The sequence below is a fragment of the Diprion similis genome, chromosome 6 (assembly GCF_021155765.1).
Source record: "Diprion similis isolate iyDipSimi1 chromosome 6, iyDipSimi1.1, whole genome shotgun sequence".
Taxonomy (NCBI): Eukaryota; Metazoa; Arthropoda; class Insecta; order Hymenoptera; family Diprionidae; genus Diprion; species Diprion similis.
In genome coordinates, this window is record NC_060110.1 from 17,768,733 (window position 1) to 17,793,827 (window position 25,095).

General features: G+C 35.5%; 4 protein-coding genes across 15 annotated transcripts; 2 read left to right on the forward strand and 2 right to left on the reverse strand.

Moving 5' to 3' along the window:
* Positions 1–2,454: 2,454 nt before the first annotated feature.
* LOC124407207 (N-acetylglucosamine-6-sulfatase-like) lies at positions 2,455–6,717 on the reverse strand. 2 transcript variants are annotated; one of them, XM_046883094.1, is made up of 9 exons: positions 6,551–6,717; positions 6,324–6,383; positions 4,726–4,935; positions 4,107–4,268; positions 3,759–3,935; positions 3,446–3,647; positions 3,044–3,336; positions 2,836–2,952; positions 2,455–2,745 (listed from the first exon to the last, which is right to left on the reverse strand). In XM_046883094.1, the coding sequence occupies exons 1-9, from the start codon at positions 6,665–6,667 to the stop codon at positions 2,581–2,583; spliced, it is 1,503 nt and encodes a 500-aa protein (XP_046739050.1). In that variant the 5' UTR covers positions 6,668–6,717; the 3' UTR covers positions 2,455–2,580. The 2 variants fall into 2 exon arrangements, with proteins under 2 accessions (XP_046739050.1, XP_046739051.1); XM_046883095.1 differs by lacking the exon at positions 6,551–6,717 and having other exon boundaries at positions 4,107–4,315.
* A 722-nt stretch (positions 6,718–7,439) lies between these two features.
* LOC124407769 (vacuole membrane protein 1-like) lies at positions 7,440–14,967 on the forward strand. Of its 11 annotated transcripts, XM_046884273.1 has the most exons (7): positions 7,467–8,095; positions 9,652–9,803; positions 9,911–10,183; positions 12,375–12,728; positions 12,989–13,507; positions 13,588–13,857; positions 13,980–14,967. In XM_046884273.1, exons 3-7 carry the CDS (start codon positions 9,965–9,967, stop codon positions 14,109–14,111), a joined length of 1,494 nt encoding a protein of 497 aa, XP_046740229.1. In that variant the 5' UTR covers positions 7,467–8,095; positions 9,652–9,803; positions 9,911–9,964; the 3' UTR covers positions 14,112–14,967. The 11 variants fall into 11 exon arrangements, with proteins under 11 accessions (XP_046740236.1, XP_046740229.1, XP_046740227.1 ...); XM_046884271.1 differs by lacking the exon at positions 9,652–9,803; XM_046884269.1 differs by having other exon boundaries at positions 7,467–7,969; positions 9,652–10,183.
* Positions 14,968–16,066: 1,099 nt separating this feature from the next.
* Positions 16,067–17,764, reverse strand: LOC124407777 (NADH-ubiquinone oxidoreductase subunit 8). The gene is made up of 4 exons (XM_046884291.1): positions 17,610–17,764; positions 17,109–17,373; positions 16,849–17,041; positions 16,067–16,423 (listed from the first exon to the last, which is right to left on the reverse strand). Exons 1-4 carry the CDS (start codon positions 17,638–17,640, stop codon positions 16,292–16,294), a joined length of 621 nt encoding a protein of 206 aa, XP_046740247.1. The 5' UTR covers positions 17,641–17,764; the 3' UTR covers positions 16,067–16,291.
* A 656-nt stretch (positions 17,765–18,420) lies between these two features.
* Positions 18,421–24,638, forward strand: LOC124407770 (signal peptide peptidase-like 3). Its single transcript, XM_046884281.1, has 7 exons — positions 18,421–18,538; positions 19,050–19,192; positions 19,995–20,135; positions 20,278–20,585; positions 20,862–21,205; positions 21,339–21,764; positions 21,932–24,638. The coding sequence occupies exons 3-7, from the start codon at positions 20,107–20,109 to the stop codon at positions 21,998–22,000; spliced, it is 1,176 nt and encodes a 391-aa protein (XP_046740237.1). The 5' UTR covers positions 18,421–18,538; positions 19,050–19,192; positions 19,995–20,106; the 3' UTR covers positions 22,001–24,638.
* The last annotated feature ends 457 nt before the right edge of the window (positions 24,639–25,095 follow it).

Genomic DNA, 25,095 nt, shown 5'->3' on the forward strand with positions numbered 1-25,095 from the left:
GATTGCACAAGTTCACCGCTGGTTTATCGTATCTTCGTTATTTGCGCAATGAAATATGCGCAATTACTTCTTGCGCAAATGCTTTCTACTCTTATTTTAAATCAGTGAGATTTGTCAAATTCTGCAGATGAAAAAGAATGAAGAAAAAAAAGAAATGTCGAGCATCGAATACGATTTGCGAGGCTTCAAGGGAAGTTTTTTCTCTGTTCGTATTACAAGTCTCTTGGGTGGGAGAAAAATAATAAATACCCAGCAATACAGCAAGTTAGAGTGAACAACTTCTTCAAAGAACCTTGTTATTTTCCGATTCGCTAATTCGTTTATAAATTTGCATTTTCCGTGTCAACGAATCCGCGAAGTTGGGCGTCCGAGACTAATTATCACATAACAAAGCATCAGCAGAACAAAAGCGGAGAAGCAAAGGCCGAAGGTTATGCAGATTGGTATAAGTGAGCAAAGAGCTGTGAGGGAGCCGAAGCTGCAGGGGGATGAGCTTCGGAGACGATTCGAAAATTATTCTCATTATGAGATCTGACTGGTTAATACAGCCGCGAGTAACGCGAATTTCGCTGTGAAAATCGAGGCGTTTTATTGGCAAAAAAAATTCTTTGGTGAATAATAATTTTTTTTTTTTATCTTCCTTTTACCAGTGCTTTTACCAAACTTCCGAAATAAGCTGTCTGACTTCCGGGCAAGCAAAGAAATCGCCGTTTAAGCATCCAATCTGCATTATTGCGTTAAGGTGCAAGCCATTCTTGAATCCGCTGTGCAGGTATATTCCTCTCGCCATTTGCAAAGCCTCGATCAGCGGTGAAACGTGAATACCAAAGTAAGTAAATAAGGCAGGAATACAGACCCCGGGGGGCACGCGAAGAAATCGATGGATCTATTGATCGGAAGCCACCGTGAACCGCCTGATCCTGCGACAATGGATCGATCTCCCGGTCGAACGGACACTCTTAAAAGTCCGGCAAACTCTCGCCGATTCAAAACGCGAACCCCCGATACACTGCGTGCTCAATCGACTGTTACAGCCCCAACCAAAACACTTAATTCTTGCCGGTCACTATGCAGCGCTACTGTGCATACAGGCTTTATGCTTTACGATGAAACTTTACTCAAGTATGCGAAGATGCCGTCCCTAATTCTTGTAACTTGAGAGATTTGCGCCAAGTCTAACAAGCTTCTTCAGATCCGTTTGTATTTCAAAATTCTCCCGGGTCCAATGCGTGTTTTAATTTTTTTTTTTTTCATTCTATAATTCTTCGCCACTATTTTTAGTGACACAGCGAAATTGATCCTAGTTCCATCACCTATTTCTTTGGAATATGAATGGAATTTGAAATTCTTGTTAACTCAATTTTTTTGCTTCGTTTTCATTCTGCGACAAATTTTATGAAATGTTTTCTTATTCGGCGGTGGTTACAGGCAGGCTTGAGACGTCCCTGAATTCGACACTTTTGCAGACGACGATTTCGTCCAGTCAGGCATGCGGTGAACAAATTCAACACACGCAAGTTGGAGTGGGCTTACGTTTGGTTCCGTAGGTCTTTAGACCTAGGTATGTATGGTTTGCATGCCGACTTACCTTCGGCGAACTTACATCTGCGCAAACAATTTCTTAATCACTAAGAAACCTTCTATGTAGCTACGTGAGCTGTGACGTTTCGGAGGATGTGAGAATTTAAAAAAAAAAATTTATTTTATGAATTCAGACAGAATAAAGGAACGAAGTAGCTTTTATACATTCGCTTATGGCTTCCACTACGATTGTTTGCGGAAATAAAAGGTGATTTTTGCAAAGAAGTTAGGTAATGAAATGTATATTAACGCATGATTCTACGTTTAGAAGGTATCAAACGATGTATGCGAGATATTATAGTTTTGAAGTGCATTTTCCGTTTGGCTTTTGACATTGTCGTTTATTGTTTGAATTATTGTATTTTCGAATACGCTGATTCAGATTGTCGACTCTGTATCTGAATACAAGAATGAACTCGCCCCTGGAATCCGCAGGCTCTTGTTTTCTTAGTAAATATTTTTATTAAGGTCCTGGAGGCTTGAATATCTGAATACCAATTGCTTCTGAAACGCTTCGATGCAAAAATATCGAGAAGATTGACGTATATTTATCTTGCTAAAATGTTTAAATTTTCCGGAATCCAAGGCAATCGGTTAACAACGCTGGAAGAGATTTATATTCGCGATTTATATTTCCGATGGAGCGGGAAAAACGGTAAAAGTGTATTATCGTTGCTCGAGAAGCGTAGTGGGCATTCAAATATTTTTTCTACTATCCTGAAGGTGTAAAATACGTTATAGAAAAAACTGTATTCACAGACGCAATTTCAAATAAAAATTTATATGGTAGGTACACTGAAATACTTTGGAAACGCACGTATTTCCGCCATTCATTAATATAAAGAAGTAAAAAAACTTTATTCGTAATAATAACAAAAATACAATTTCACAGCTTGTAAATTATAAAAAGAAGCAGCCATAGTGATAAAAAAAAAATTAATAATTATATTGGACTGATTCACGAATAATGAAATGTTGTGTATAATTATTAGTGTGTATTCAATCGATTAATTGCGTGCCAGTCATCACGCAATCATTACCCTTGCAAACTACAGCTTTTTTGAGGCGATTTCTAAACAGATGTCGTCGTCTAGAAGACATACTGTACCCAATATTGGTTAGTTGAAAAGTGTCCGTTTTCAAATCATACGCCTCAACATAATTCTGCAAGAAAATAAGAATTATCAATTGAATTTATAAAACAGGTAAACGGCACATAATTCGTTTAGTATTTTATATGAATCGAATAATCACATCGTCGTCTTCAAAGATGCAGAAGAGATTGTCATCCCCTATAGCCACTCTTCTGATACAGCTGTATGTGTTGTTTTTGCAATCCTGACATTTGCACGCAAAATCCGCGCTGCACAGCTATGAGAAAGGGAAAAGAGTTATGGAAATTCAAAAATTGCATAACGAAGTATTACAAGAGATAATACTAATATAATATAGAGTGAATTACAGCCATATTTGAATCACTGTCCGTTGGACATCCAGAGCTCTGCGGTTTCTCCGATTTCTCGCCTCTGTATTCGATAAGCAGTGTTCTGTCAGTATGCAGGTAATGACTTAGCAGCGAAGTGCCGTCGGATTCTGCATCCATACCAGCCATATCTAAAATAGTTGCAAACAGATCGACGCTACTCGCCGGATACTGCACGATCCCCTTCGAAATGCCTGGACCGCGAATCAGTAAGGGAACTCGAATGTCTGTTTCGTATGGCTGACGTTTGTCGAATGGCAAACTGAATTGTCCTACAGAGGAAAAAGGAAATCGGAAATATTATTGAGCGCAGATTTAAAAGTGTGAAAGAAAGAAAAATGGTAGGAAACGTGAATGGATTTTTTTTTGCAATTTTCTCACCGACGTGATAACCGTTATCCGATGTGAAAATAATGTAAGTATCGTTCATCAAGTGACGTTCAACGAGTGTATTGTAAACGTTTTGTACCAGATCATCGACAGCTAATAATGCCTCCCAGCGACGTCTGTAAATTTCGTCCAATTTCGGCAAGACAGAATCCGGCAGCGGCGCTCTACCAAAGCGTGTCAAAAAATGCTTATCCTGCCGAAAGTTTTGACGATAAACAAAATTCGGCACTATCGTTACGTCCAATAATCAACAATTATTTCTACATATCATGAAGTGTGATTAATAAACCGATTGAAGTTATACCCTCTGTCGATGAGTGTTGAAGTTCGGTGTTCGCATCGCTTTCGTCCCTTTAAAGGCGCCGTCGTGTCTCGGTGCCGGTGTGAAGGGTGCGTGAGGAGCTGGTGGTGCCAGAACCATGAGGAACTGATGGTCATTATTAGTATTTCGCGTTTTCAAAAAATCCATCGCAAGATTTCCCTGGAAATAAAAACAGCTTCGCTCAGCTAAAAAGAAGAAGAAAAAGGGATCCCCATGTGTTGGATTTGAAAAAAATAATCCCCAACAAATATATGTACATACATTGGTAACTGCGCACGTGCTTATAGTCTGAGATACGTATGAATTTCGGAAAAAATCATTTACACTTACGATCACGTCAGTGAGATAATCGCCGGGCTTAGCACCGTACTTTTTGACGGTGCCATTTATGGACAATGTGTAGTCATAGTATTTCGAATTGCCGACTAGCCCAGCCCACCAATCCCAGCCAAGTGGAACATGCGATGGCCCGCCTGCTGCGCTGCTTCCATACTGAATCGGTTTTATTGTTAGATGGAAATTTCGCTGGTTGGAAATCGCTATCAAAATTATTGACTCTATGTTTTATCTTTGACTTTATAAACCTATCAATTGTATAGTAATAATAATATCAATAACAATAATAATGGTAATAACAATCACCACCAACATCCACAGTATACACAATAATGTTTCGCTTTTTTGGCACCAGCAGAAATGAAAAAAATAAAAATAAAATGAAAAGGTGAGTCATGTTCCAAAAACTGTATGTAAATATAATTATCTTTGTCGAAGACTTCGGTTGACCCACGGTTAGAGTGACGTTCGAATGTATGTATGTATCTCGTATTCAAATTTTTGCCAATTTTGAGATAAAGTCGTACCCTGATTTGTTTCGAAGACAAGTTGATGTCAAATTGAGCAACCTTTCTTGGCGCATTAGGTATTAGATCTAGTATTCAACGATTACCTGGTTCAAATATTTTCCAGCGTAAAAAGTGGTGTAGGAGGATGAATGACGTTTTATCTGTGATGCAAACGTGTTCGGCTCTAGGTATTTCTGCCATTTCGGACTGCTGCAACCACCAGCAATCGAATTGTTGACGGTCAAATGATTGTGCTGGTATCGACCAGTCAGGATTGAGGCTCGATTGGGACAGCAGATCGGCGAATTAACAAACTAATCAATAAATAATATGATTTAGACGATTCATAAGTGGTCGCAGTGATCAAAGTGCTAAATGATTTTTATAATTTAACCCGTCCATTGTGACATACAAATCAGGACCTGTGAGTCTACCTCAAGAATAAAAAATCTTACGCACGATTTGCAGACAGTGCATCTCTATACTCCATATCGATGTGGGAGGAATTTATAGATTACAGAGTAAAACAGAGATTCTGATTGAAGGAAGGAAAGAAGACGCCACGATCTCAGTTTCTTCGGGACTTTTTTGAAAAATATATTTGAGGTATGCTCAGTTTCTTACAAAATGGCTTAGTTTCTTTAAAAAATGTCAATTCATAGAGGGTATGCTTTATAACGTTTTATTATAACTTTTCCCATTCGAACTAGCCGGCAAGTTTATATCGTGAATACGAAATCGAAATAGTGAATTCATAGAATTCGTGCCATTTCTATAAAACAAAAAATCAGTCTCTATGGCTCTTTAAGCGAATTTTTGATTACAGGCCGCTTCCAATTTTTTTTTTTCCCAACTGCTAAATTTTTCCGTAAAATTTGGAAGGAGAAATGAAATGGTCCACCATTTGGTTAATTTTTAAGATACATAATAATTTTTTGCTACTTAGTGCTATAGACGTAGGTATATAGTTTATTAGTATATTTTTTCTAAATAACTGTATGATTGCTTGTAACAATTGCTGTCAACGGCCGGGCAACAATTTCAATGAAATGCACTTGGGGAGAGAGGGAGGGAGTTATACCGCTCACAGAATAATTGATTGCAGCGAAAAAAATTTTACACAATATTTAATATGTATATATTATAATTTATACCCTTTTATCGTTTGCTTAAAAAAAAAGAAGTAACGAAAATACATCAAATTTTCCCACCGTTGCGGAATTTTGGATGGAATCTTATAAGTGCGTTCGCAAATTTTTGCTACGAAAGATATAAAACATACCGTCATCATGATCAGACCGAAGTTAGATAGTTCGGCTAATCTATCTAACGATCAAACGACTAAATATTACGTTCATAATCATCGTAAATTTGGCAGTTGATTGTTTAAATTATGTGAAATAATCGGCTATAGACAAGTGATCACCCCTCCCCTGTAAATGGCAAACATCGCGCAGTATTTGAAATAACGAGAGAAGTAATTTCACGTTCGTTCGGTGGATGATAGGCTGAAGTGCCAAATGTACCGGTAATAACAAATAAGAATTTATGACAAAGAATCTGTCTTACACGAATCATCCCAGTATATTCATCATGTTTATTGCGCCGATTAACAATGGAAATGTGATACCATATAGCTCGGTGTAATTCAGAGGTAAAGTGTTGTTGACGGTTCAGTTAAAGATAGACAAATTGCACTTACGCAGTTGGCAAAAACAGCTCCCTGGTCACCAATAAGCTTCTTCGTGTTTCGGAGTGGTGTCTATAATTGTTTAGAAAAAAGGACATCTGTATTAGTAAATTAAGGAGAAATACAAGAGTAAAAGAAATACTCCATTCTTTAAAAATAATTGTAACAATTACATCCCTATTCGCACAAATAGGTAGAATAATAATAAGAATAACATGAAATTATAATTTATTACTTACCATTCCACCGATCGTTAAATCCAAATCATCAGCTACGATCAAGACTATATTCGATGCTCCAATCGCAATCTGTGTACCAGCACATGATATCAACGCAGTGAGTATTAAGATATTCATTATGCAGCTTCCTTACGTCTTTTAAGAATGGAATAAATTGCTCAAGTTAATCGCAAACATAAGCCAACTGGCCTTCTATGTAAGCTAACAAATTTTGAAGAAATGTAAAAATGTGCCAGTGCCACTGCAACGTTTGCATATTAAACTTAGTATTAAATTACACACTTAGCCCGCAATTAATCACGAAACTCTTCATTGTTTTTATGTGATCATTGTTCGTAGCCATGAATATAAACAAACATTAAAGAAAGCTAGCCTTTGCAAACAATATGTAACAGTTAAGTGGGTAAAGTGATCGTCGGTCGGTAAGTAATTACTTATCCTAGGGACTTTCGTTGTCTTACCAGCCTGTACAGACACGCTGATAAAACAGAACTCATACACCTGCATATTACAGAACATACCTGTGGTGTATATCTAGTTTTTAAATTTATCCGGTGTATTCGCACTCTCTACCATTCAATAGTCATATTAATACCTTGATTATAACCATGCGACTATATTGTACTTTTTTGCAATTCTTAGGGGGTCTTGAGCCCAGCTGATAAAACTGTATATATTTATCTATCTCTAGATATATACGAAAATTTTCAATACTGCTCGCGATGGTGTATACAAACACAACACCCGTACCTGTCAGAATTTTTTAAGAAAAATTCTGAATCATGTCAAGGAACAAATAACAACATAATTGATGCTGTGGCATTATATCGATTATAGCAAAATTTTTGCAAACGCCTTTCGCCACGTGATCTTGGCTGTTACCAGCGCTGCCTACGACGCCTACATCAAGTTGTGACTTCACAATGGTTCACAATAGCTGCGATTGCGAATGACGAGGTATCCTAGTGTATTCCGAAAAATGTGGTACGATTGTTTTTTGAATTCGGTCCTCTTTTCGCGTAGATAAACGTAGACAAATTCATACCGCGTGGACAACTCGACTAGCACTCTGAGTACTCAGTAACTATTTAATTAGCGTACGTTCTACGAGATACCTAGGTGCATAGCTACACTAATGTGATTACTTAATTAATTGAAGGCATTTGAGTTATTGCTCAGAATCAAATAGGGAACTGAAAAATTACCTCGAATGACAGATAAATGTGAACTTTGTGTAATATATCAATAATTCTATTGAATCCTGAAATTATTCGTAGTTAAGAAAGCTTTCAATTACTACGTGGCCGTTCATAATTGAGGTTAAGGCTAGTGATTCGAAGTATGTCCATGTGATAATTAGTGCGATAGTGAAATCTCCAAAGTAGAAAGTCAGGTTTGTCATGGGGTGTAAGTTGTGAGGTGAACTTTGTACGTACGAAATTATTCGTTTGTGTTGTTCGTTTCGCGATCCTTCTTTGTGTCAAAAAATTTTGAGAAACCATTGGTTGTGCCCTGAGTAAAAGCTGATTCTACAAATATTCGCAGGTATTCATCCATTACTTCTGCCAACTCATTCTGACTCAGATAATACTGTCGCGAATATCACGTCCTGCAATTTTGCTCACATATTTTATTACATTTCATTCATATATGCCTACCAAGCTGTGATTATTATCTATGTATATACCTACTTCTAATAATAACTCTCTTTGTTAAGTAGCTTAAGCCAAAAAATTATTCAGGCACCAATTTGGCTTGAGACCTTTTCTTTTTACTTTTGTAAAATTCCAATCGTTGTGCGATTTATTGTATATTTGTAACTGAAAGATGCGAATTGATTAGTGTTTAACGGGTTGAAAAGGTAAGGGCAATCCTTTCATTCTGACTTGCATGTTGTTCGCTGGTGCTGGTGCTATTAAAACTGGCTGGGATCTGGCTGTAATTGTTATTTTCGTTATTACCAGAAGTTGTTGATCTATCTGCAACTCATCACTTCACTAACTCAACAAATAAAGAAACTAACACACGTTTATTATTAGTCTAAGAATAAGGACATGTCCGCGTATTGCTTTGCTCATTACTCTTACCGTACGTTATGGTGTTTTCTAATCACTCAAGTGAATAGCCTGTTAGCCAGATTTCTTAGTCGTATAATTACGAGTTTTCGCATTTGTAAACCAAAACTAATTGTTTTTCAACCTGTTGTAATTCATTAATTGAAATTCTTATCTTGCAAACGTTGCTTTTCAAGCTGTTGTTTAACATCCTTGAGCTGTGTTACATTAAAGATTACGGAAACCTGAAACGACATGATAAGAACAAGGCCAACATTTTCATATATTCTAAATGTAAAGTCTGACTGATGACTTTACGCTCACAATCTCCACATTTTTCTACTTGGACAATAGTTTAGAACTTGAATAATGAGGCTTAAACATTTTTAGGGTTTTCAATTTAATTATCGTTGGAAAATGAAATCTAGTCCCAGTTAATATTTCCTCGCAGCTATCGATACCCTCATGAGATTGAGAAAATTTAGTTATCATTTACCAAAAGTCATTGTTTGATGTGATTTGTACTACTGTGATTCATTGTCTAAGTAGCATCTCGTAAACAAGTCAGAAACAAAATAGTTTGAATCAACCAATATTTTTCGACAGTTTTTGCTAAATTGTTAAAATGATTTTGTATTAGCTTTGGTTCCAATTCTCATCATCATTTCAACGACAGTTAATACTTTTGAGATATGGTACAATAATTTTGCAAAGGTCCAAAGTTTAATATTCTTTGAGAGAAATTTAATAAGTCGGGGAAATGTATTTTGAAATTTTCCATCATTCACTCGTTGTCAAGGTTTTATGTTTTTTTTTTTTTTTTTATATCATTTTGCCAACAATCTGATGACATGATTTTCTTACATTTTAATCATACCAGATTCTAGATCCTCAAATTTTGAAATACTGTGTATCGCAATATGAATAAAAAAATGCTATTAGAATTTGTTAATACTGACGTCCTTGGAGTTAACACTGTTAACTTTTTCCAGACCATTCTAATCGCAAAGATAATTATATTCATTGTCATATGGTTCTTTCTTACAGCCGCAGTTAAATTCATCACAAACAATTGAAAGAACACAAGTACAGTATACGGAAAGCAATTGGGCGAATGATTTGTACGACCAATGATTGCCAATTATTGGTTCTCAACTACTCCTAGCGATGCTATTTGTCAAGCAAAATTTTAATATAAAGTAATCGGTTTGTCCAAATTATCAAACTTAACTTAAACTCCAAATAAATTGGCTCTCCGTAATTATCATCCATCTCGTACCAATTGGCTTCTGCATTCCCAAAATAGTTTTAGAAACACGCCAAAGGTACAGATCAGACTCTGTCCCTGGCTTTTGTGGTGATGGTGAGGAAGAGAGTAGGTCGAAAGGCAAACCATACCACAACCACGTCTTCTACTACCACCACGGAGTGTTCTGAGAGCAACTTTAACCAACTGAGTAGCGGTGGTTCGTTTAGCAACTCTGCTATCGCTTCCTCTCTTCGGCGTATGACGCGCGAACAGCTTAAAGGTTTACTAAGGGAACGAAGGCTACCTGTCTTAGGAAACAAGACAGATATGGTACACAATCCTCGGTCATATAAAAAAAGCAATGCTGCTGCTACTGATTAACGTTATAATACATGACACAGTTTTTGTATAGTACTTTGGTAATACTTAAATATGAACATAACAAAAGCCCTTCAAAAAAATATATTTTTCCAGTAAAACTTTGAACGTTTAAGTAAGACTTAAATGCAGTAACTCAGCTTGTCAAAATTTTTCTCGCAAATTTTTCATCGTGGAAAGCCTTTCTTCTATAACGTGTATTTGGTACCTATCAGTAGCATCAGTTTACTTTATATGTATTCATGTGATATATTATCATCCGTCCCATACGCAATACAGTGGTATTATTTTAATTTGCATTTACCAGCCTTTTCATAGAATTGTGTCTTTATTAAAATTAAGCTTGAATCCCAACAATGTGGGTCTTGACTGCAAATATTTAGAGATCTCTCGACAGATTCAGAACTTGAAAAATTACCCTAAACCAAACTTACTTCATCTAACCAATATGGCTCATACCGTATGATAGAAAAATTTTAGAAAAATTGCACACATTCAAATATCCTGTGTGATCTCCGAATATTTTTTTTAACCAGCCCGAATTCTCGGAGAACGAAAATATCTTTGATTATGATTGAAATTTGAATAATAAAACTTGAAATAGTACCACTGTAATGAAAATGTTATAAAAAACGCTAACATCCATATTGGTAATTCAAAATAGTTGCGTCCAAAATCATGATTCACATTGATAACAAATTTTCCTCACCTTTCACCTAAGCATGAACATTTCTACAACTAGAAAATGATTGCTATAGTTAATAAAATAACTCTTAATACCCTACACACATTATGAAGACTTGATAATTGCTTGCATGTTTCACTTGGGTTCATTATGATCCCGCCATACTAATAAAATAAGTAGCCATTGCTTCAATTCACCATTCGTTTAAATGCAATTTGTTGCTAATGTGTGTAATTTCAGGAATGCATATATGGGTTTAGGTATCGCTGATACACACGTTATTTTTTATCACAGCCACATGTTATTAATAGGAGATTCGGTGTAACTAAATAAACACTTCACACTTTAGACACTTCACAAATTAGTCAATCATATATTTTCGAACCACTTTAGAGTGTGAAAATCGTCACTACTTGCTCGTAAAATTATTATGGTCACTACTATCGTAAAACATGGCTTAAGTCACTTGGCCCAGTCATTAACGGTCAGAATAATGATTGAAAATTTACTACTTGAAAACTGTAACAGACTTTGTATTTCAAGAATTTTCCCATTGATATCCAATTTCAATTATCGGTATAACAAATAATGATTCGTAGTACGAAATTTAGTATCAGTTTGGAGAATGATGATAGGGAGACAGTTGCCCCTTGACCCTCCACTAAACAGACTGCCCAATGATAATGAGTCCATGATACATCAGTCAGCCAGTACTCACTGGTCGGTCTATTCAGTTGTTGCTCCATTTGCTTCACTTTAAATTTAGAGGGGGAATAACAATGGGTAATCGTGAACTGAGGCCATACAAAGACTACCTGGTCATTGATATGAACTTCGCTGAGCTGCTTGAAGTAAATTAGACGTAAATAAACAGTTTTGCTGTATTATATAGTTTTTGCATTATTCACACGAAAATGGCCGTTTGTAATATTGTACTTCAAAGTGAATTCTCAACAGACTTTTCAGCGTAAATCAACACTAATTACTGCAAGTTATAAGCACATGTAGATGCAATTTCTATATTTTATGAGACCATATGTTCGAAATAGTAACATAATTGGTTACATAAGTGAAGCCAGTTTCAAAGCTAATATTACGCCTCTGACACGGGCCTTGAATTCATTGACAAGGATTGTGAGAGTTTGAATACTGAATTATTATGTCCTTACTCAAATAGTTGGAACCTTAGAACTTATCGTTCGTGTATTTTAATTAGTTGGGCTAAAATTATGTCACAAATCCTGCTAAGTGATACTTTAGCAATGTCGTGGTTCTGCAAGTATTGTAATTTCATTTTTGCTGACAAGCATAAATTGTCAAATGCAATCACAGTATTGAAATGCCGCACTAAAGTAGCTTTGTTAATTTTGACCTAGCATAGATGTTCTTAATAATGGAAAAATCTCTCATTCAACTTAAAACAAGTTTCGTTAAATAATTCTTGTTTTTAACCATCAGATAAATCGCTTGGGAGCTACAATGTCGGAGAACACATCAGCCGTTAGACGTACTAAGGATACTTCTGCTGCTACAAATGGTACTCGACAAAGTACACCAGCAGTGAAAAAATCCTCCCATACTTCACAATCACATTTGCATTCCAATCAAAGCAGTGATTCGGATATAGATCCCGATAGCTTAACGCTATGGCATCATCCAATAAAAACATTGAACTTTTTTCTACAAGAATTACTTATCAATGTTGTTAGTTTAACAAAAAACACTTTAAAATATAGAAAAACAGTATGGAGTATAATTGTGATCGCCGGATTATTTTTGCTCTCGAGCAGAGTCTCTGGACCACAACAACAGGTGAGATTATATTTTTGAATTAACTCTAGATAATGTTTAATAAATTTAGATAATAACAGACTTTTAGAAAACATGACGACAGAGCATGAGTAAAATAATATTGAAGTTTCATATTTTCTTCTGCAAAATTCTAATATGTAGTTTGGAAACAAAAAAAAACGAGAACCATGGACTTATAGTCCTAGTAATAGAAGTAAATCTATGAATATATCCATTGTACAAGTGGATCACTCCAAACTTATTTAACCTGGTTACCACAGCTGTTTAAATCCTGGGAGGCCACCGTCGTATGGTGGTTCTACTGGGTAGGACTAGGCGTATTATCGAGTGTTGGCCTAGGGACTGGTCTTCACACTTTTGTCTTGTACTTGGGACCTCACATAGCCTCCGTGACGATGGCAGCTTACGAATGTGGAGGGTTGAATTTTCCCGAACCTCCTTATCCAGACCAGATCGTGTGTCCATCTACAGTAGATCCAGCATGGACGGCCAGCGTCTTGAATATCATGAGAAAAGTACGCATTGAGGCAATGCTGTGGGGCGCCGGTACAGCTTTGGGGGAGTTGCCGCCTTATTTTATGGCACGAGCTGCACGACTCAGTCGGCAAAGCGACAAAGATCACGCCCAAGGTCAAGATCAAGAAGAGTTGAGAGAACTCGAAGCATTGGAGGCACTGGAAAATGGAGAAAAATGTGTTTCATTGGGAATGCGCGCCAAATTAGCAATGAAACATTTTGTCCAAAAGGCTGGCTTCTTAGGAATACTTGCTTGTGCATCGGTAATTTTACAATACCCAATATCCATCCATTTCACGATAAAACTGAACCTTGTAATTGTAATTAAGTATTTGTATTACAGATACCAAATCCGTTGTTCGATCTTGCCGGATTAACTTGTGGACACTATCTCATTCCATTCTGGACTTTTTTTGGTGCAACACTAGTCGGAAAAGCTGTAGTAAAAATGCACATACAGCAATTAGCAGTGATTATTGCATTCAACGAGGAACTTTTAGATAAAGTAATTGCTTTGCTAGCAATTATTCCAGTCATTGGTCCAAAGTTTCAAGAACCCTTGAAGCGATATCTTATTGAACAGAAACAAAAACTACATGACAAATCTTCTATAGTAAGTATCAAAATAACGATGAATATTTGTTTGATTTGGTATCTTAATTTACTTTGATTTCGAATGAACGCAATTTATTTCGGCTAAGCAAACACTGTATAATCAATGATTTGCACTTTTAGGAAGGTTCTACAACAATTTCTTGGCTCTTTGATAAGTTCGTCATGTTGATGGTGTGCTATTTTCTGGTCACAATTATACATGCTTTGGCACGTAACCACCATCGTCGACGCACAAAGTCGTCAACTGATTAATCTTTAGAAGAAAATTGAACACGGACTGAAAAATAACTCTTAAACGGTGAGAGGTAGCACTGATGGAATAGAAACTTACATCATAGGCAAACATGTGCATAGATGATTCGAGTATTTTACAAAAATGAAAAGAACTACTCATCGATTATTATGCGTAGAAATGAACAATGACTAATAGATATCATCTGAGATATCATTTCATATTTTGATACCTACGTAGCTAGGTTAGCCAATCTAGGTATACATGTTAGAGCTGATACTAAAAAGAATAGTTTGCTCAATTGGTGTGCTACTGGCAATGAGTGAAGATCATATTAGTTTGGGCTTATTGTGGTAATCCAGAAAGGTAAAATTGTTTCTTAATTACAAATATCATTGAGAAGGTGATTTTTCCTCATAAATAGTACTTTTGGGTTTAAGGTAGTACATATAAGTTGAGCATGGTATGTAAATAGACGTGTCCAGCTAAACATGGCATAAAAACTACACACATGTCGCAATGGGATGCTTTCTGAAAAGAGACTGAAGTGACACAAAGTCTGCGATATCAATTGTTATATGATTTTTCCATTATCCGTATGCTTATACTGTACCTAATAGCCTCTTTCACAACAATTTCAACTTCCCATTTTTAATGGAAGAGTCATGATTTTCAAGAACTTGATAAATGATGTTATTTAGATTTCAATACACTCGTCGCACGTAGTATTTGTGTTGCGTCAAAGTAATCCACATCGACATATAAAGGCCTTGAACATTATAGACGTAAGCATAGTTAATTTATGAACTGTAACGGTCCACGGTAATCTTAATACGTCAATATAGTAATGGAACCGCAAAACCATAGGACAAATCAAAAATCCGACTTTTATTTATCCTAAAGCCAAATCCCTACGTTTGATACAGTATTACGCAGTGATTTCATGGTGGGAAAAATGAAAAAAAAAAATTAACGGTACTCCAACAAAATTTTTCCTGCTTGATCCGCAAAAAGTAAAAAGTCATAAAGATACCATTGCACTTTCTGTATGAACCCGGGAAATTTCGTATATGATAGTTATTTGTAATATATGCATCCTTGTGTCTAATTCAAACTTTTTTCATTCAATCAGTAAAGAAGTCTTAAAATGTACCGGGCACACGCATACACTATACGGGTGAATTGTTATTTTCACCTTGTTCTTAGGCATAAATGGTGACATCTAAAAGTAAGGAAGCGATATATGCAATTGGAAAGAAACCTATAAAGACATAGTTAAATAAGGGGTGGATATTGTCTGCCATTTGTATTACTCAAACGATAAAATAAGTCATAGGCTAGGCATTATTATAGAAAAAACTATAAGTTTCTTTAACTAATAGACCCATCTAATTTAAAACTAGCGAACAATTCACATCCTTATTTTTAATATGGTGTTGCAGGTAGAACAAATCAACGTAAATACCTATTGCAATACATTTTCGCTATTTTTTAAAACTATATCCAACCGAAAAAATATCAATTATAAAATTCTGTAAAAGATGAAGTGATTTAATTAAGTAGCTGCGGGAATCAATTAGGTAATGCCATTATGGTGAAGCAATGAATTATGTTGCACCGATTAAAACGGTTAAGAAGAACTGTAAGACGTGTTCAACAGAATGATTGTTAATGAATGACATTCTTCATTAGAATAAAATTTAGTTCCAAATTTACAACCAAATAATGTGTACTGTATCAGGTGATTAGAATATTATTTCATTTGATCAACACATATTATTGTTGTTTATATACATTGTTGTTATTATTGATATGTAATTATTATTTATTATTATAGAAATAAGTGGCGTGCTTCCTGAGTAATCTGTGTCATGTAAGTGTGAAATGTCTGGACACATTCGTATGCAATTGAATATGATTAAAAATAAAAGGGATAGTAATTTAAAAAAAAAGAAGAAACAAGTCAAAACAGACCATCCGTCTACAAGTTTTATTTTTCAAGTTATCATAGAGGTTTTACTTCGCACACTTTGCGTCAAAAAGCATTTGGTGACTCCCTAATTACAAGAGTACTCATTGCCTACTGAATTGAAAGTTGAAATAAGTGAGTAGTATTTATACTCAACAACAGCATCATGTTAATTTACTAGATTTTACGTTTATTTGTATTTTACAAGATGACTAAGTAGTTGAACTTGGTTCAGCGATAGAGGTGATCTGCTTGAATATTTGCAGCGATTTCAGATTCCCATTTATCTCCATTGTTGAGTAGCTTCTCCTTATTATATAACATTTCTTCGTGCGTTTCAGTGGAAAACTCGAAGTTAGGACCCTGAAACAACACATAATAATGAAATTTCATTAAATTATAAATAAAGCTCCAGTTAGCTGCAGAACGTGTTTATTTTTTTTTAAATAATGGATACTTTGACAAAATGCCATCCTTCTATAAAAATATTAACTTTCTGTGAGAGTGATCAATATTTTGAATCTTAGATTTCAATAGTTCAATTTAATGGAAGCTAGTGCACTCTTGAGTTAGCATCAACTTAAATATTAGTTAAACTATGCTCAGGTTGATTTTTTATAGTACATCAATTTGTATCAAGTTTTCATAACCTTAGGCGAAACGACAACTGTTTGATACTCTTCTGTATCCGTAAGATAACCTTGGTTTTCATTTCAAAGGCTCTTAAGATGATCGAAAGTCAAATAAGGTAACATTTTGAAATATATTTCTTTCCCATTCTTTCATACCTCCACGATGGCGTCAACAGGACAAGCTTCCTGGCAGAATCCGCAATAGATACACTTGGTCATATCTATGTCATAACGAGTTGTGCGTCTAGAACCATCTGGCCTTTCCTCTGCCTCAATTGTAATTGCCTGAGCTGGACAAATAGCCTCACATAGTTTACATGCGATACATCTTTCTTCGCCTGATGGGTACCTTTACAAAATTTTAATAATGATAACAACTTGACTAATAACAAGTGAATTAAGATTGACATAGTCACCTTCTTAGCGCGTGCTCTCCTCTGAATCTAGGGCTCAAGGGTCCCTTTTCAAAAGGATAATTTATAGTGGCTGGTTCTCTAAGCAAATAAGAAAAAGCGATTCCCATTCCTCGAAAGATTTCTAAGAGGAACATATTATTCACTGCACGATCCGTAACATCGTTCCATTCCATCGATTCCTCGGGTGGAGTAACAACGTAATACTTGTTCCGAATCGAAGGACTGGTAGCAACCGCACAGCGGGCTGCACCAAGAAGCTGCTTACCTAAAATGCAGATATTTTCAAAATACGTGTGTAAATTTCTTTGGAAAACATTGCTGAATAATAGTAAGATTAGAATTTCATGACGGTTTTGAGGTTATGACCCTATTACACAATAATCTTAACTTGACACAGAACTTGGTACATGGGTACCGATTTCAAACAGAAGCCGTTGGCCAGAACGTAAAATTTTATTCAATGACAATCGTGTTTATGATTTTTAATGAAATTATTATTACCAGTCTGTCGAAAGATCTGCACGGTCGCCATGGCCGCTACCTTTTAAAAAAAGAATCTGTGTGCCAATGTGAGTGAGGTTAACAAATTTCATGTGTGTTGGTACGACGACTGGAGGGGCGAGAGAGAAGAACTACGTATGCATGCGCAATTCGCAATGCATTTGAAAAATGGAAAGTTCAATTTAATGTTTCTATCTGAGGGATAAGTATTAAGTTATCAGTTACCACGAAACCACGCTAGGTTTTCGATAATGTGCTACGAAGTTAACGTCCGAATAGCATGGAAAAATAATTCGTTTGCATTACGTGATGAGCGAAGGATAAAATAATATCCAAATTTCACGTTCAATATCCTGAAATTATCCATGAAATGCATCTCACAACAGGAGATCTGAGACAACTGTCGGCACGTAATTACAACGTCGTTCTACCAGTACCGTACACATTTATATAACATAATTCGCACACAATTGTGCGGCTTTCTATTTCTTATTTAACTGTATCTAGTTGAAGCCGCACAGTCTTTGCACAGGTACCTGCGATAGTTTAATAGCGGTAAATTGGGAGGGGGGCTCCAAATATCACATAAGCATATTTCTACAATATCAACTGATATCATACAAATTGCTACACGTAATACCCACGCGTAAAAATCCAGCTATATTACTAAAAGAACGAAAATACCGCGCAAATACGATCATGTATAAACGCAACAGCAAAGGTTTGAATGTGTAAAGGCATGTCATGCCGAGGCACACCGCATAAACGCATCGCACAGTCGAGCTGCGCCTGTCAGCGGTAGGTAGCTTCACCGACGAGTCCCGTATTCCCGATTTCACGCTTGGTGGGTTAGATTGTTGTGTCAATTCCTCGGAAGTTTTTACTCTTGGTGAATGGTGGACGGAGATATTTTCATAGGTATCGATGAGGTGATTGGCGTGTAATTATTTATCTCTATTCAAAGATCCAATCTCGGTATGACGTAGGGTAGGGGAAGTGCGCTCGATGAAAAATTTCGACAAGAGAAATCCGATCTAGGGTATGAGCAAGAGCCTCGTTCCTTACTCCGTGGTGCCAAAGGGTCACGTGACCCTTATGTTTACCAAAATGGTGTTCTTACTGTTTTTCAAGAATTTTTAAGTTCTAGAATTGATTAAACAAGGTCCCGCCTATTGTTTCCGAGTGGTAATGTTTGATTAATGATCCCCAACGAATGCCCTTTCTCGCATCAGTCTTACGATGCGAATGTTTTTAAGACGAACTAGCATCGCTGAACTACCGAGCATTCTTTCAATCAACACGGAACTGCTGAACAGAAATAGACCAGATAAACTAACTAGATTCCTCCTTTTTTTACCACCTTTCTATTGTTATCCACCTTTGACGCTATTATCGAGTATTTATCTTACAGCTGTGATTTTTTTTATCGTCTCATTGTAGAATTATCACGGACAATGAACTCCATTTTGGGTGCAACTTTACGGTGTGTATTTGTGTGGCAGGTGCTAGACGAAGGTCTTGAAGGGCTTTAAAGAGCTACACGGTACCGCACCTGCTGTTATGCTGAGATTCTCTAATTCTAGGTAATGTGCTATAGTTTGTTGTTAATTTAATTTTTTTCTCCATCTTTATTCTCTTTACGCTTACCACTGATGCTGCTTACCAACATTATTTCACATGCTGTGACTGTTGTACTTACCTACAATATTAGTTGAAGCACACCTGCTCTTGTTGTGATTCTCTTGAATGAAATCGTGTCAATGAAGTTCAAAAGGACAAGTCCACCCTGTTATTGACACTTCAGAACGGCATGTCTTTTTAAGTTTATGGATGCTACACTTTTCAATGTGTACACAGCTACATGACTGTGCCAATTGTGCACACAGCTTCAACATTAACATTTCACCTGAAAAAATTCAACTGTTTAGATCAAAAAGTAAGTTCAATTTACATAACAAATTAAGTAAATTGAATGTTATTGTAATTAAGAACAACCTATTGAGTTTCAGTTCAGTATCGTCTTTACTCATAAATATAGTCATTTAGTACAAATGGATGGCAAGATTATTTTTCATTATTTTACCTTTCGGTCTTGGCACAAGTAACAAGTTTTATTGCCAGAAAACTTTGAAAATGTGAGTCTCAATATCGATTTTCAAATGGTTTTTGGCCTCATATACAGATCGAGTGTTCAATTCAGTTTGATGGATTTTTTAATAATTATATTGCATATTTTATTATCTCCGTTTTGAATTAGCTAAAATAAAATTGGCAATGATTGAACAAAGGTGTCGAATTAAAAACGTTCTCTGTTAGCTATATTCTGTATTTATGAGTTATAGTTTTCATTCACCTTCGGCTGATTCCATTGAACTTTGTTTTCAGCTGTGGCTGTAGATGATCTAAGGAACAACTCAGCTCGGATAGAAAAGGAAATCTAAATGACACGCAGTGTTTCAGTATAGCGTTTAGAGCTACGGCCATAGGCTCGTCAAAGATGGCCACAAATCAAGTGGATTACCAGTGGTGAGTGTGAAAAGTTTTGTTAGTCATGTATCAGATGTGAAATATTTATTTAAATGCACGATATAAATACATATATGTATAATAAGAAATATGGTTATAAGACACTATCAGATATCCAAATAGTTTTTTTGTATTTTTACAGGGCTTATTCCATCATGGATTCTTCCAGAGTTTCAACGTTTTTGATATCAATTCTGTTGATTGTATATGGCAGTTTTCGATCACTGAACATGGAACAAGAAGCCAGAGAAAGAGAGAAAGAGAAAGAACGAACTAATTTGCTGTCAGGAATAGTGAGCACGGGAACTTCGGATTGTGCTAATGGCGGAGGCGTTCAAACGCTAGAAACTATGCACGCTCTATGTTTGCCCCTTGGTGCTTCAGTCTCCCTTCTGATCATGTTCTTTTTCTTCGACAGCATGCAAATGCTCTTTGCAATATGTACTGCAAGTGAGTATTACTTTAATATGCAGTAGTCGATTTGAAATGAAAAAGATAAACATTCATTTTTCCTCCTAACTCCTCATTATCTGAAGACTGGATTTTAAACAGAATACGTGTGGTTTATATATAATGATGAAACTGTGATGTTTGTGTAGAAGTAAATTTATCATTGATTAGCTCACTTAAATTTTTTTCAGGTAACAATGCCGTTATTTCAGTATAATCGAAAACCAGAAATTTCACTGCACAAGCATTGACAACATTTTCATGTTTTTGTTCCAGTCATAGCTACGGTAGCGCTAGCTTTCTTGTTGTTACCAATGTGTCAGTATATCATCCGACCTTGTTCTGATGGGAACAAAATATCGTTTGGTATGTGTGGGAGATTCACAGGTGCGGAGCTACTGTCATTTTCCCTGAGCGTGAGCATCGTGTGCATTTGGGTACTCACTGGCCATTGGTTGTTGATGGATGCCATGGGAATGGGACTGTGCGTTGCATTCATAGCATTTGTCCGATTGCCCAGTCTCAAAGTTTCCACTCTACTTCTAACGGGCCTTCTCATATACGATGTTTTTTGGGTCTTCTTCTCTTCCTACATATTCAGCACAAACGTCATGGTCAAGGTTAGTACTTGGCTTACAGATGATCAAAATCACAAAAACTTTTATGAGGATAACAGTTAGATTTCGGCAAATGACTATACTTTTTTTTATTATCGTACCCAAATATTATTACATAAACATTTATCCTCTACAGGTTGCAACACGCCCTGCAGATAATCCAGTCGGTTTGGTGGCACGTAGATTGCATTTAGGAGGTGTAGCCAGAGAAGCTCCTAAACTTTCTCTGCCTGGCAAGCTAGTATTCCCATCTATGCATCAAGCGGGGCATTTTTCAATGCTGGGTCTTGGAGATGTGGTTATGCCAGGTTTACTGCTCTGTTTTGTCCTACGTTATGATGCATATAAAAAAAGCCAGTTATTGCCGGGTGGTTGCGAAACAGGTGTTCCTCCGCCACGCCATTTAAGTCGCATTAGTTACTTCCATTGTTCGTTGATTGGTTACTTTCTTGGACTACTCACTGCAACCGTCAGTTCGGAAGTCTTCAAAGCAGCCCAACCAGCACTCCTCTACCTCGTACCTTTCACACTACTGCCACTACTTACCATGGCTTATTTGAAGGTAATAAATTTACTGTTTGTCATGCGTGAATGTACTTTTGTTTCCTTCTGATTGAGAAATGACAAGTAGTAACCAAATCTTTACTCAATAGAGAATGTTGATTTCATTTATACTACAATTAGCTGTTTGATATTTCAATTGAAGGCTAATAGTTTCACACATTACAGGGGGACTTACGTCGCATGTGGAGTGAACCGTTTATAACTCATCCACCTTCAAAACATATGGAAGTTTGACAGCTGTCACGATCCATGCCAAATCACAATCTCCACCACATAAACATGTATCGTGAGAATTTCACTGTCATTCGAGATCATTGTCTTTTTTTCATCAACGTCATTTTGTGTAAGTAATTTTTCTCCCAATTTACTATTTTATTCACGCGCAGTGGAATAGCGCATAAGTGCAGTGTTGGATTCGAAAAAAAAAGAAGAAGTTGTTTGCATTATTACTTTTGACCCAGTAAAAATAATGCAACAGTAATTAACGCCACAGAATCTATGCAAATGGCTGCTTGTTATTAATCAATCGTCGTATTATGGGTTGATTACATAGTTCAATTTAATTTAAACTGAGATTACTAGCTGGGGAAAATGGTACTGGATTACAGGAGAACTAATAATTAGCGGTTTACTGCAATTTCTAATTTTCGCAATTTACACGTGATATAGGTAATTTATTATTATGTATCTCAATTACTTAAGTTGGCTTTGAAGAATTTAAGAGTTATATGACATGTAGAAATAGTTATTTCCGAGAATACTAGTTTCCCCATAATTTTCTTGCATGTTGACTTTGGCGTTAACACGATATTACAGTAATACCTATTCTAGATTTAATAACAACAGAAAATGTTCCATTCAATTTCTCAAAAACCCAAAGAATATACACGTTGGTGCACTGTACTACACAGCTGCATATATCAAAATTCTAGGTATATTACTCCAAGTCCCTTTTTCAAAAGTAAATCTGCATCAAAAATGTGGTTTGTGGCGTAAGACATAATTGTACGGTTTAATAGAATAACAATTATGCAAAACTTACATGAGAATAGGTTTTGGTCATTCTAGTGCTTTTTTGTTATTATAGTATTTTTGAAACTCTACAGAATATTTTTAAAATCATTTCTTTCACTTAACGCAATAATGTCACGAGTATTTAAATCGTTTAATCGATTTTTACTAGTGATTCTAAAATACAATGTGATGGTAGACTTGTATAGCGTTCTACAACTGAAACTGGTTAACGTGATAGGGTAACACAAAAATTGACCAACATGAAAAATGATGATAAAGAGAATTTTAATTTGTATTCAAATTTGGTGAAAATCATTTTGTGAGTTGTAATCTGAAGTGATGCATGATTTACGATAAGTATTATCACTCATTAGGTATATTTCATTCGTTATATTGTTGAATATTTACGTTAGACTATTGTACGCTCGAGCAATTTAAAGATAACATCGGATAGATCATTTGGTAAATTTGTCACTGGTGGTGGCGTCCCAGCATTTGTAAGACTGCTGCTGAAGATTTACTAAAATTAGGTATTTATCGAGAAACTGAGGCAGTCAACAGATTAATTTTTTTTATTTTTATACTATTAATTTCTCCCTGTCATCCAGTACCTTTTGGTCTGTCATACTACTATTTGAATGTAAACAGTAAAAGTACATAATTCGTACAGAAGAAATCTGTTTTAATTTATTATGGAATGATTCTAATTTGAAAGTGTACATAACATATTAGAGTTATGACTATAAGTGATCATTTGACGAATTCGTAAGTGCATCCAGTGAAGAAGTGTGCAGGTTGTGACTTTATTTTAAAACAGCTTTAGTTTCATACAAAGCAACTTTTCTGTACATACATACATATATACATACATACATACATACATACGTACGCACGTACATACATAGGTGAATACACACACACACATACACACACGTATACATATATGATAATTTTTAGTGTTTTAAGATTATCTAGAATTATCCGACATCGTAAAAAGTTGAAGTTATTTAAGTGAAATTGTTGCACAAAGTTACGGACAAGAAAAGAAAGCTCTTACATTGGAAACATTTCCCTACATCAAAGTCTACAGAATCGTATTGAATTTCATAATTTTCAGGAGCAATAAAAGTAGGTAACGAAACATCATTGCTTGTGTGTACAATGATACTACGCGATTTCGTTGAATATATTGTTTCTTGAGATTGGAGAAAATTGAGGCACACTCCTTATTATGCTCGTTGGGTTCTTCAGTCAAATTAGAAAATTTATTATAACGTGTTATCAATGGGTAATCTATGGTTCTTTCTATCTATGAATCCCCTGAATGCATTTCATCAGTTATGCACATACTAGTCTTACCGCAATTCATACGTAAATTATCAGAAATTACAACATGCAAAGTTAGAATAACAATCAATTATTCTGTAACTTAAATTTGCAACTTTATTTATTTGCTAACTTAATATTAGCACAGAAAAATAGATCCTATCTAAAGTGAAATGATGTGTTGATATTAATGATTTGAAAGAAATCGATTTGAATTTATTCAAAAGTAAAATGAATGATCACAAACAATGATATTCAAATTACTTATGGTAGAAAATAATTATATATATACGTATACATGCAAACATACATGTATGGAAAATATTCAACTTTCTCTTTGCCAGATATTTCGAACAAACATCGTACCCTTGCAAGAGACTGCTAGGTTTCATTTATTGACTTAATTTTAAAATGAGGAATATGTGGAGAATGATGAATCAAGGTCAAACATTGAAATAACACTTGTATATGAAAAAATGCATCTTTGTCAATAATGCTTAAATCAATACGTTTATCATTCCATGAAAAACATGGATATAAACTTTAAGCTCCTGTGTGCCGACCAAGCAAAACAAATGACGGTTCATTAATTATCAGAAAAAATGGTATTTTGACATCAAATTACGTGTTGATATTGAAAAAATAGAGTTTAAGTATACATATATAATATATAGTATGTACAATCAAATTTTCTTAAGTCTGTTACAACTCAAAGATGAATCGTACGTCTTAAAAAAAATTAAACATTGTTGTTGATCTATAATCTATAACCGAATACATCAAGAATGTGGTGTGGAATTACAGTCTCGAAATCTTAGGTTATCATGCAAATGCAATGCTTTACTAATTTATTAAAATTTCAAAGTTTTTAAAGACAGCATATCGTTCATTTCGCAGACTTCACACTTACTGCCAACAGTTACTTGATATTCTATAATTTCAACATAAAATTGAAAGTTTACTGGAATTGTTGATTCTAAATGCCAAAC